Below are 13082 nucleotides of genomic sequence, written 5' to 3' on the forward strand. Positions count from 1 at the left end.
TCTTCAACCGCTTATCCGGAATCGGGTCGCAAGGGGTAACACTTCCAACAGAGATGTTGTCTTCCCTTTCCAGAGCAACATTATTAGCAATGAGCAAAAAGAGGAAAAAATCCAAGTCCAGGCACTCAGGTGGATTTAACAATAAAAGGCCTTTATTAAATGGTCTAGAACATTATTAAAAAACACCAACGCGTTTCGGCAAATGCCTTCTTCATGGTGCTACTTTATTAGTGTAACATTATTAGCAACTTCCTTCTGGGGGATCCAGAGGCGTTCCCAGGCCAGTGTGGAGATATAATCCCCCCCATCTGGTCCTTGGTCTGCCACGTGTCTCTTCCCAGTGGGACGCGGAGTGAGGACCTCCCTAGGGAGATGCTCGAAGGTTGCTCGGTATATCGAGAGCTCTACCTTCTGGCTTCTGGCTCAGCTCTCTTTTCGTCAAAACAGTGCGGGACAGCGACTGCAATACCGCTCCTGCTGCTCCCATTCTCCGAATGATGTCCTGCTCCGTTTTCTCCTCTCTAAAAACATCACAATCCTTCACCGGTTCTGGAAAGTGTCAGGTTATGGAAGGTCCTGGGCTGACCTTCATAGTGGAACAGAGCCATATGATGACATCTCATCTACAGTGACATTATTCATTATCACCAGCCAATGATGGACACCAACACACCAAGCCATGCCACTAGTGATGGACTCGAGCGAAGCAAAGCTGTATAAGGCTTTGAGTTAGTGCGTGTGTGTGCATGAGTGTATGATTATGATTATGATGATGATGGGTGATGATGATGATTATGATGCCTTTAAAAAGTAGTACAGTATGATGGGTATCTATGAAAACATTACAGATAAGAGAAGTGTGTGTGTGTGTGTGTGTGTGTGTGTGTGTGTGTGTGTGTGCATGCGTGCGGAGGGGGGGGGGGGGGGGGGGGGCATTGGGTGATTGAAGCCCAGCATGGTTTCCATGGTAACTAAACCCAGCCCTGGCACTCCAATCAGTAGGACTGCAGCAGGAGAACCCCTGCTGAGATCACACACACACACACACACACACACACACACACACACACACACACACACACACACACACACAAACTCTCTCTCTCTCTCTCTCATGGCCACACGTACGCACGCACGTGTGCGCACACACACACACACACACACACACACACACACACACACACACACACACACATCCTAGTCTTGTTACAGATACTATGACATAAGAAGACATGCACACATACACACATACAGGGTGCACAAGCACACTCACACAGAACTCCTGCTGAGCGGACACACAACAAACCTCAACATGCACACAGGGACCCCCTGGTGAGTGTAAGAACGGACTCACACACACACACACACACACACACACACACACACACACACACACACACACACACACACACACACACACACACACACACACACACACACACACACACACACACACAAAGCCTTTTCCTTTTTGCTTTAGAATTTGTCACAGTTAGCGGGCAGCAGGGATTGGGAAGCAAAGAAACAGTTCCGCCATTTTTCTTAAACAACGACCACATAACACCCTGCTACGCCACTGTCGGCCATTTTATAAACCCACTGACAGAGAGAGAGAGAGAGACCCACACACACACACACAGCGGTGGACAGAGAGACAGATATATAGCCTGAATTATACTTCAGTTGCGAGCCATGGCATGCCGTGTGCTGAAAATTACAGATCAACAAGCTCACAACGAATTGCGGTGGGACACGTTCGTTGTGAGCTTGTAGATCTGCTATTGTCAGTGTGCGACACCGGCAAACTATTAATAATAAATCAGGGAGAGAGAAAGAGATGGACAGAGTGAAAGATAAGAGTAGGAAGGAGGAGGCAGACAGACGTGAAGAGGACAAGCTGGGAAGTACTGTAGGCTAGTTTGTTGAAAACATGAACTGGCCTTGACATGAATGAGAGAGGAGAGAAACAGAAGTGTGCTGATAAGATAGAGAGAGGGAGATTGAGATCTGTTATGCAATGAAAGGCTTGAAGGAGGGAAACAGAAACAGGCTCCTTGTCAGAACTCGTTATAATCCAATAGCATCACTTTAAGAAAGATCCTCATCACTCTTTTCTTCACTCTGTTGCCATGCCGTTCTTCACCCCGTCCTCGCCACATGGTGGACAGTAACAAAGTGCTGTTCGTATAATGTTTTGGAGGATTTGTACATTACTTGAGTATTTGTATTTTGGATACTTCATTCTTCACTCCACTAGATTTCAAACTAAGACACATATTGACTCCACTACATTTCTAGGGAAAAGGTACATTATTATGATCTAATTAGTGTGGTTGCCCAACCAGACTATAGTACTTGTCTGACTTTCTTCTTCCACCCTTCCATCCATCCATCCATCCATCCATTTCCAGATCAACTTCATTTTGCTGCTCTACTCCTCCTGCAGTTTCGGTGGCACGCACTTGGGCCATATGTCAAATTACCGACCAGCTTCAACGGGAATCATGTGCGTGCATTTTGCTAAGAGATACGTTATATAGTTTGATTTATATATTAATTTATTACTGAATTAATCTTCTCCATTGACTTGAATGGGAAAATGCAAAAATATAACCTTTCCCAAATATGGAGATGACTGAAATCATAGATGTCTGACGTCATAGACCAAGACACTGACATGGAATGCAGATTCAACCAGTATGTCCATATATGGAAATTCCAAGATATGGGCTTAATATTGATGACATCAGGGATCTCCATATATGGGCATAAAAGGGACAAAAGGACTGACACAGAGATCTCCATATATGGCCTTTGATTTATTAGTGAATACATTTTCGGCAACCACGTTTTCTAGTTAAGACCTATGCCTAAATACCGTATATTGTTATTAGCATCATCTTTTATTTATTTTTATTAATTCAAGAACAAACTATTTCACCTCAGCAAGCTATCTTTCCAGGAAGAGAAATGCGTTAGTTTATACTAGCTTGCAATCCCCGTCAATGTGATGTCATTGGCAGGCAGGTTTCTGAACTGTGAATAGGCCACCAATGAGATAAGCCAGGCTTACTCATCTGCGAAGAGAAAAGCCTGGTGACAATATCAGGCAGAGACCGCTCAACTTCCGCCATGAGTATTTTACCGGAAGACGGAACGTCCATTAAACGCAGCACTTCCGCCACTTCCGCCAGAACCAACCGGAAGTTATATTGTGGCCAGGGTGCCAATAAGACAGAGCAAGTAGACAGAAATCACCCTGGGCACGAGCTGCGCTGTGCGTTGCCAAAACATAAGGCTAAGGCTCCCCCAAAAAGACGGCGTCGTGCCAGCATCAAAAAATGAACCGGGGCGAATTTGAGTGTCCGACGTTGACGATGATGTTGGCAGTGGAGCACGCGTTACCAGCGTTGACATTGACGCGACGCTTGAGTGCTCGAATTTGGCGGAAGTGCTGCATTTAAGGGAAGTTACGTCATGCGGTGCAGGTCTGTTTACATCCCCCAGCCAAACAAACCTAAATAGAGTGTAGCTCTTAACAGGTGTAACTTTGTGAGAAGTTTTTGTTAGGATATTGTTTATTGCGAGCACAACCGAAGGAGCGGGAGAAGTAGAACAGATTTTTTTCCAGCGGGGAATGCGGGAATACACCGCACTGTGAGAAAAAAATATATACATAATAAAAAGAACTTCCAGGGAAATTCACACAGAGGAATCCCACCTTTCTAAACACTCTCTGCCGTGCCCAGGCTTTTCTCTTCGCAGATGAGTAAGACTGCTGGCTCCGCGAGGTTAAACAGAAATGGTGCCGTCTTACAACAAGCATCAGTTGTAGCTGAGAAATACAGCACTTGACCAGGAGTATACTTCCAGTCCACCACTGTTTTACCAATCTGCCACAGCTAAAAGAAATAGCCCTGGGAAGATTGGTCTGGCTGGCACTCCTCGGTATGAATTACATTTTCACACCCCAGTTAACTTCTAGGTGATCAATCAGAGTCCACTATAAAGTGGGATTCTTTTTTTTGCTGTCACATTTGAATCAGTTTGTAACTGCAGACAAATATCACTGTGTAGATATTAGTCTGGCCATGCCAGTCCACCAGTGTTTCCCTCCCTATACTCTTCTGTTATCATTCAGATCTTTTCCTCTCTCCATTGTCATTCAGCTCTTCTGTCCACTGTTGTTATTCTGCTCTTACATTCACCAGCAGAGCTGTGTTGCATGTCGTGTCGGCCCCTCATCTCACCCTCCTCAGCCTCATGTCTACTCTACTGTCTAAATAAAGCACAATAGTAACAAACATAACAGTTTTGTATTTTCTCTAAATAGACCCTCAGGTGTAGTTATAATCACGGCACCCTGGCACTTATATATTCTATAGGCTACAGCACTCTTCATGACCCTAAATTATCAGGTCTTAGGTATGTGTTGGTCAAGTGTGTGTATGTGTGTGTGTGTGTGTGTGTGTGTGTGTGTGTGTGTGTGTGTGTGTGTGTGTGTGTGTGTGTGTTTGTGCGTGCACTGATGCAGATAAGTTTTAAGAATAACACATTTTCCTGTGTAGTGAATGGTGAATTCTTCCTGTCCTGCAATGCCCCCTATTGGTATAAAGTTGTAATTGTATTGAAGTTACAAAGTTGAAATTACACTATTCCTGGTTTGATATGTCCTCTTTCTGAGTCAAGAGTCAGAGTCAAGAGATATTTTCAGGGAGCTATTTTTACAAAAATATTACTGACGGCAGCTAGACCGCCAGGTAATTTAAAACTGAATACAAACGGTATTGTCCAAGGGTGGGTATTTCTCTTTAGCTTTATTATTGCACATTTTATCATTCTGAGGTACAAAATCAAACCAGAAAGCAGTTTAATTAAAATATATTTAATATAGGCACAAATATAAAAAGAGCAGCTTCATATCAACCTAATTATCAAAAATTATTGGAATCCTTGTCTGGTCCGTTGCTCTTTCTCCCAGATGTATTAGACCTGTTGGACATAAGACACAGACCCAGCTCTAATGTAGGTTACAGAAAAGTGGCACATTTTATTTTTAGTGCATTGATTTTCATAAATGTTCAGTCAGAGTAAATATTAACGCCACCTGTGTGGGTTAGTTCATTGAAAATAATGGGGGTGTATGTATTGACGCTCCCGGTGTGTGTTTCCCTTAATTAACAAACTATACTAGAAACTGGTCAAACATTGGCCAAATTGTCAAATAACAAGAAGAAAGAGGAAAAACATTTTAAAATAGCGGATCTACATGCTCAGCTATTTACATAATATTTATCTGTGGAACCGAGTCAAACTAAATGTAATGCACAATGTTTGTGTGCATGTAATAAGATGTTGTTGTACCTCAGGAAGAAAGCTTCAGTGTTGTCTTTATCCACATGCTTCGGTTTCAGCTCCGACACGTTATCTGGAGGACACAAAATCACTCATTCACAAATTGAATCCTCTTGAACTGTAACAATAATATTCTCCACCTACAAGTGAATGACTACTTAATTGAATTCACTTTCAACAGCTACAGCACATTGCACAAACATGCTTAATGGTGTCTGATCATGTCACATGGAGGTCTGAGTAAGTAAGTGTGGGTGTTTTCATTACAGTCAGACACTACATCTGATTACACTAATTAACATCCCCCCAACCGACCCCAGTTGAACTGGTACTAATTACAATTTACAATTTAGGCATTTAGCAGACGCTCTTAATCCGGAGCGATTTACAGTAAGCAAGGACAACACAAGGTAATACATCACATGAATAGAAATAGTAATTTAGGATCATAGGTAAACCAAGAACCTGTCATCAGTCTAAACTCTAAAGGGTAATTCCCACCGGACAAGATAAAGATAAAGATAAAAAATATATTTCTCAATTGAAGTGGATGGTAGTGGATGGTAGCATCCAGTGTGGACACTCCCATCCACTTCAATTGAGAACGATATTTCTCAATTGAGAAGAGGTGAGTCTTGGTATACAAGAGCTACTTACACAGGATGGAAGCATGGCAAATAATTGCATCTACTTCTATGACTACCACTGTACAGCACTAATGCGGGACATACCGGTAGATGTAGGACAAAGTATGTAACAGACTGGTACAGTACATTAACGCATTACCCAGTGTAAATGACTTGTGATACAGGGTGTGGCAGTTCTGCTCCGCCCCGCGTGGCCTTGTCCTGTCTCCTCCTCTGTGTGTGCATGTGGATGTTTTGTCAGTCTCTCTCTCTGGAGGGGCTGGTTCAATGGCCTCTTGCTGTCTGTAGGGATAGCTGATAAACAAAGCACACAGCTAGTTACCACAGCACATAGATAAGAGACGTGGAGTTGTGAGGCACGATTCAGTTCAAATCACCAGGTCCGCTGGAAAATTCTGGGTCTCTTCACTTCATCCACAGCTAGCATCAGTATGCACATGAGCAAGGCACTAAACCCCAGTTGCAAGCACCGCACAAAAATAAAGATTGGGTATCACTGGGCAGGCATTTGGGCCACAAACCCCTGGTCCACTAGTTGCTAGTTGATAGGTAATTAATGATTTAAGGCCGGCTGACAATTTCATGGTATCCATTAATATCATCTATTAATGGACGCCAGTCCATCTGGGCAGCTTTGGTGTCAGTAGCCCATGTAGTCTAGTGTCAGTAGGGCTGAGGTAGTGTGTCTACTGCTCTGTGTCACGCTGTGATCCATATGTTTTATGCAATGGCACTCACTGGTGGTGCAATTCTAAGCAACAGAAGCATCTAACATATTTAGACCTTTTTCGTTCAAATGTGTGTGTATGTGTGTTCCTGAACATCAAGACTGAGCACATTCTCCTGTGTGTGTTGGAGTTGGCAGTGCCTGGCTTGGCCTGATGCCATCATCTCCAGTCAAAAGTCCAGCCTTGTTGTTGTAGCTGAGGACCAACAATAGCAGGAAAAGAGGCCTAATACATAAAACGTAGCACTTTATTGCCCAGTGTGAGGTTTCAGAATGTCCTTTGTTGTAGTACTTTGGCCAGTGACAACGAAAGATGCAGTGGTTAACGCAGGACTAGCATCAAAGTACATGGACATAATACAGGGCTGTCCATAGTATATATACCGTAGTACGAGAGGACATGACACTGCCAAGCTGTCTCTGTAAACAAAGCAAGAAAGAAGCTGAGAAGTTACAGTAAGTTCCTCAGTGGACAGGCCTGCTTAATGTCTAATGTACTGTAGCATCTGGGAGATTTCTGGAATGATCTGAGCATCGCTGTTCCCATAAGAGTTACATTTTCAGGAGTGCACTGTTTATAGTCACAGTTCTTCTGTGTTGTGTGTGTACATAATGTCTCGGTGGGGACTTTCCATTCTTTTGGGTATAATTTGTGTACATTCCAGCAGTAAACTTGTGAGTCTTGTGAGGAACTCACAATAAAAACACAACACAAAGGAATTTGCTGACCCACCCTGGGCTGATGGAGTCGTCTGAAACGTCACTTCCTTCCCCCTCCTCTTCCTCATCCTCTTCCTCCAGTATTTGTGTCCAGAAGGGCTGGGTCAGTAACTCTGACCATCCCATCCTTAAAGCACGACAACAAGAGCCATTATTAAAAAGCCATCAGCCTGTGAATTCCAAGCTAATTAAGGATGTAAGCCAGCGTTCTGGTACAATAGTTAATGGTTAACACAGAGTTGTAGTTAGAAAGCCCAGTCGTGTCGTTAGTTAACCCATAGGTGTGGTCAGTAAACCTGGTCATGTAAAAAAAAAAAAAAAAGTGGTTGGAGTTATTAAGCGACATGGCACTTCCTTAAGACACAACAGTGAATTCTACCATCCACCCCACCCACCAAAACTGTGACGTTGACCCGTACAGGACAGGTCTGTAACTCTGACAGTGTACAGCAATCAAACCAAATGGACTCTTACTGGTACATTTGTATTGGTAGTAATAGTAATATTAATTACTATATTATAATAATAATATTTAAACTGACCTCTTTTCAGGGTCCTTGATGAGCAAGCCTTTTAGAAGTCTCTGAAACTCCTCACTGGGTGGACTGGACGATCCTTCAACAGACAGACACATTCATATTTAATATGAGAATGATTAATAAGACATTTTTATTCAACAGGATATTAAGTTACAGTTAACAACTATAGGGTTTCATAGGAACATTCTTTGAACTGTGGCACCTGTGTGTGTGTGTGTGTGTGTGTGTGTGTGTGTGTGTGTGTGTGTGTGTGTGTGTGTGTGTGTGTGTGTGTGCGTGCGTGCGTGCGTGCGTGCGTGCGCGTGCGTACCTGTCTGTCTAGCGGCTGGTGGTTCCTTGTGTAGAATCATGTCGGTCAGTTCAGTGTAGCTGTCTGAATAGAAAGGAGGTTTCCCTGGAAGAGAAGAATTATGCTTTAGTCCAGTATATTGTAGTTTATTGTATTCTGTACTTAAAGATGTGTGGTATATGCATATAGTTGTTGTTGGGTGGAAACCTCATTATGTCCAAAACCATTACTTTTCTGGAAATGGAAAAAATAACCTGTGTTCCAAATGTTTCAATTGTTTTTAAATAGAAGATCTACAAGCTCGCGACTCGTCGCATCACAATCCGTTAAAACATTAAAAAGTTGAAAAATTAAGGTTTCTGCCCGACACAGAAAGTGTGTGTGTGTGTGTGTGTGTGTGTGTGTGTGTGTGTGTGTGTGTGTGTGTGTGTGTGTGTGTTTTATACATGTACCAGTGTACATGTAGTAAAGTATACAGCCCAGAGCCCACAGGTCTGAGCTGCAGCTGGTCTCTGCTCCTTTCAACACCTCTGGAGCCGTATAGAGTGGACAACCTGATAACACACACGCATAGACACGCATAAACCCACGTACCGGTACACACACAGACACGATTACGGTTATAGTTATAGGTTAACAATCATTGTTGTTAAATTGTTAGATTTACCCTTCCCACAAATTATCACTTGCCTTAATAAAATGATAAGGGGAAGAGAAAAAAAACGAAATTAGAGGAAGTCTTTCTGACCTTGAATTCTTTTCCTCCTGTCGTTCATGTCTGGGTTCTTCTTTTCATCTCCCCCTCCTCTTCCTCCTCTTCCTCCACCCCCACTCTGCTCAGAGGTGTTCAGTGAGCTAAAGAACTCCTCCAGAGTCTCCCCCTCTGCCTTGGACTGACAGAAGTTACTGAACTTCAGAACACCGGGTCCGTCCAGCAAGATCTACAGGAGACAGGAAAAATGTTTTCCATATTACACTTGCATATGTTTAGTCTTAATTTAAACAGGAATAACAGACTGAGTCGATTGGTAGGTAAATAGATGGTAATATAGTGTTTTCATACAGTGCGCTTTTCCCAAATTATTGAAAATGTATTATTTTCACATTACTCGTACTAGTACTTGTTGTACTGTCTGTCTTATGCTTAAGTCAGTGGTTGTCAAACTGCAACACGTTGTGAGCTTGTATATTGGATATTACCGTTATTTTGGAATATTTGTGAAAGAACAAAATAATAAATGCACACTTGTATGTGAGGCTACCTTGTTAATTAGAGAGACAACAGTAAGAACAGTTTTTTTTTTTATAATATTAAAAAATAAACTTGGTTCATTCATTTTATTTTATTCTTTGATTGTGAATCAAATAACCTTTATTCCCTACCTTTTTTGTTCTGAGATGTACTATATATTAGGTAAGGTAAATGTATTGTAAATGTGGTTTCCCTCACCAATCCTGTACGTTGACTGACTCCCATTTTCCCCTAGACACTTTGGGATCTTAACACCAGTAACAGTTTGTTACACACTCTCACAGTTATAGCCAATCACAACTGTACAGTCACAATCTGATGCTATACACTGGGAGCTTCCCAGTAAAAACAGGGTCCTATGGACTGGAGGCAAGAATTTCACATAATGGAAAAATGGAAAAATGGGGGAATGGGAAAGGATATTATTCTTTCCCATTCCCCCATTTTTCCATCTGGACAAGGTTCCAGCTACAGATCTACTCCTCCAACCGCTAGGCGGCCGCTGGTCCAACAGGTACCTTGTCTGACTGCAGAAATGAAACACAGCTACATACAAATGTAGATGATGACATCTAGATTCACATCCGCATATCAGACTTTTATTCCATCTCTCAATGAAACATGATGGCTTCCCGAAACACTCTAAACGTCAAGACACTCCAACAAACACTCTACACACTGGACCACAAATCTACGTTCCAACCTTTGCAGGAGTGAGTTCGGAGAAGATGATTCCTGATTGGTGGATGTGCCTCAGTCCTCTGACTAAGTCCCGCCCAAACTCCTTCACCACTTCCTCAGACAGACAACCATCCTGGCCAATTACACCCTCCAGAGAACCGCCTGAAGACGGGTATGACAGAATGAGAGGGAGGGAATAAAAAAGGAGGTGAATGAAATGGTAGAAGGTATTGACAGAGCACAATATAAATTGAACACCTCTGGGTGTACAAACTCTACACACAATCATAACTTTCTTATTCTTAATTTCTCTGCTCTCTGTTACTGAGATATGATAGACTCGCAAGTCAGGTTCTAAAGACTATATACCCAATGTATAAATCAATGGACCATTGTAAAGAACTTTGAGTTTGCAACTTGCTTAGGAAAGCGCTATAAAAATGCAATCCATTAGTATAGACTGAGTGTGTCTCACACTGTCTCAGGGTGGAAACAATTAGAGCTACAAAAACAATATGCATTGCAGGACCAATCTGAAGTCTTTGGGGTAGTCCTTCATAGTGGGGCTGTCACATAAACTGTTTAAAGCTGTGGGCTTAGGTTTGTTAGCAGATTCTTGCAAGCACCTAGCAAGTCCCCATACATACTGTATCAGTGCTTGAGAGAGATCTCTGATCGAGATACATTTCAAGGCGTCAGTGGCCTTTTATTGTTTAATAGCCCTGCTTGTCATTAAAGGCTTTTTATCTATATTCCTTGCTTCAGTGTGCTTGACCCCTCGTTATCTCTATATACAATTTGAAACTGCAGCTAGCGGTTTTTGTTTGTCAGTTTGTCAGACACGACCAAATGCAGCACTCCAATTGGCTAGGACTGATCACGTGGCACACGGAGTTCTAAACCGGAAGTGCGTCCGGCGGTCAAATATGTCCGACCGGAAACGTGCGCTACGGCACAATAGTTCCGCCACATTTTTTTTTTTTTTTTAACTAGATGGGAGCGGCCCAAAGGGCCGTGACCCTCTAGTTAAGATACATTTCAACATGATTTTTGTTAATTTCCTTCAGCTTCACCAGGTGTCATTGAAGGTCACTCACCAGTGCAGAGTTCTGTCACCACCCACAGATGATTACTGGTTTCATACCATTCATAGAACGCCACAATGTTCCCATGACTCAAATCATGGCTCAAACGAACCTGGTAGAAGACAAAACAGTGTATCTCTGACAGCTGAACACGCAACAACACTGGCCTATTTTATACGCACTAGAGCAGTGGTTCTCAAACTGTGGGTCGGGACCCCCAGAGGGGTCCTCAAACTATTTTGGGGGTCCCCAGATGTTTAGCTAAATGTTAACATTGTTTTCTCACTCAGCAGTAAAAAGACCAACATACAGTATAAGTGTATACAGGGTATCTACACATTTCTAAAGTGACAATTTAAGGACTTTGTAGACCTTGTTAGTACCTCTGGTCAAACACTGGTCAAATTGTCAAATATTAGAGGCAGAAATTGTATAGCAGATCTACATGCTCACAACGCCTCGCGTTGCGAGGCGTTGTGACCATGTAGATCGGCTATTTTCAGAATGGAATATAGATCGAGTCAAACTAAATGTATTCCAAGTGCTTGTGCAGGGTGTGGGGGGTCCCCAGTTCAAATATGATTATTTTGGGGGTCGCGGCCTGAAAAGGTTGAGAACCACTGCACTAGAGGAGTGTTGTGATGAGTCAACCTAATTTGCATAATGCTTCTATACTGAGACAGCCAGTAGGAAAGCTGAGAGACAGACACTGGAGGAGAGACAGACAGTAGGAAAGCTGAGAGGGAGACAGTGTAGGAGAGACAAACATTAAGAAAGACAGTGAAGAATTGGACACAGACAGTTGGACAGCTGAGGGGGAGACACTGTGGGAGAGACAGATAGTTGGACAGCTGAGAGGGAGACAGTGTAGGAGAGAGGGCGAGAGAGACAGGAGAGAGAGGAGAGAAGGCTCTGGTGGGATCCATCTGACTCCAAAGGCCAGCAGACTTACATGGTTGGTTATTTCAGGTCTCTTGCTCTTGTCAGCACAGACAATGGCAACGTAGTTGAGGCTGCCTTTCCTTCTGCCTTTGTAGACCACTGACCTGCTGCCTGATCCCAGCTCCTCATACAGAATAAAGTTCTCCATCTACTACCATAAAGGACACGGGTTGACATTTAAAATGCATCACTGTGCCAGTGTGCCATACATGTCAAGAAGAGAAGAGACATTGCTACAACATATGAGTACCAAGCAAAACCTGTGGAGAGACTGGAGACCCAGTGAAACAATAAATATCAAGAAATTATATTACAACTGATACTACTACTATGTAATACATCGATGTAATAATAATGATGATGATAACAACAGCAACAGCAACAACAACAACAACAACAACAACAACAACAACAACAAAAACAACAACATAAATATAACTAACATAACCCCCAGAACCACCTCACCTGGACAAACACACAGGCACCAGTTACATGAATGCTCAAGCAGACTTTTATTAAAAGTGTTTAAGATTAGATATAGTTTATAATAACTTTTATTGTAAAGTAAGTGTAGTGCAAGATAATCTTTTTTCCTTTTTTCCTATGTGGATAACAATTCTAAATGTCAAATAAACATTGATTTCATGAATATTGCAAAACTATTTTGTTATTTTGGTGAATAATGTGTAGGCCTACTGTATTGTATGGGTGGGTGACGTGACGTAACGTTTTCGCTGTCCTCGGTGTCAAACATGTATAAATAAAAAATATATTTGTCAAAAACCTTCTGAATATTGTGCAGGACATTAAGCTTTATGTGAACTTACTCAAGATTAAAACATTTC

General features: G+C 42.4%; 1 protein-coding gene across 1 annotated transcript; it reads right to left on the minus strand.

Annotated features, from left to right (window-relative positions):
* Positions 1-4934: 4934 nt before the first annotated feature.
* ulk4 (unc-51 like kinase 4) lies at positions 4935-12385 on the minus strand (the record flags this gene model as incomplete). Its single annotated transcript, XM_080740897.1, has 11 exons — positions 4935-4992; positions 5365-5428; positions 6142-6296; positions 7463-7576; positions 7992-8064; positions 8299-8382; positions 8730-8831; positions 9026-9218; positions 10233-10372; positions 11308-11407; positions 12248-12385. 11 exons carry the CDS (start codon positions 12383-12385, stop codon positions 4935-4937), a joined length of 1221 nt encoding a protein of 406 aa, XP_080597023.1.
* Between the last annotated feature and the right edge of the window lie 697 nt (positions 12386-13082).

This window comes from Nannobrachium achirus (assembly GCF_963921795.1).
Source record: "Nannobrachium achirus genome assembly, chromosome: 2".
NCBI lineage: Eukaryota > Metazoa > Chordata > Actinopteri > Myctophiformes > Myctophidae > Nannobrachium > Nannobrachium achirus.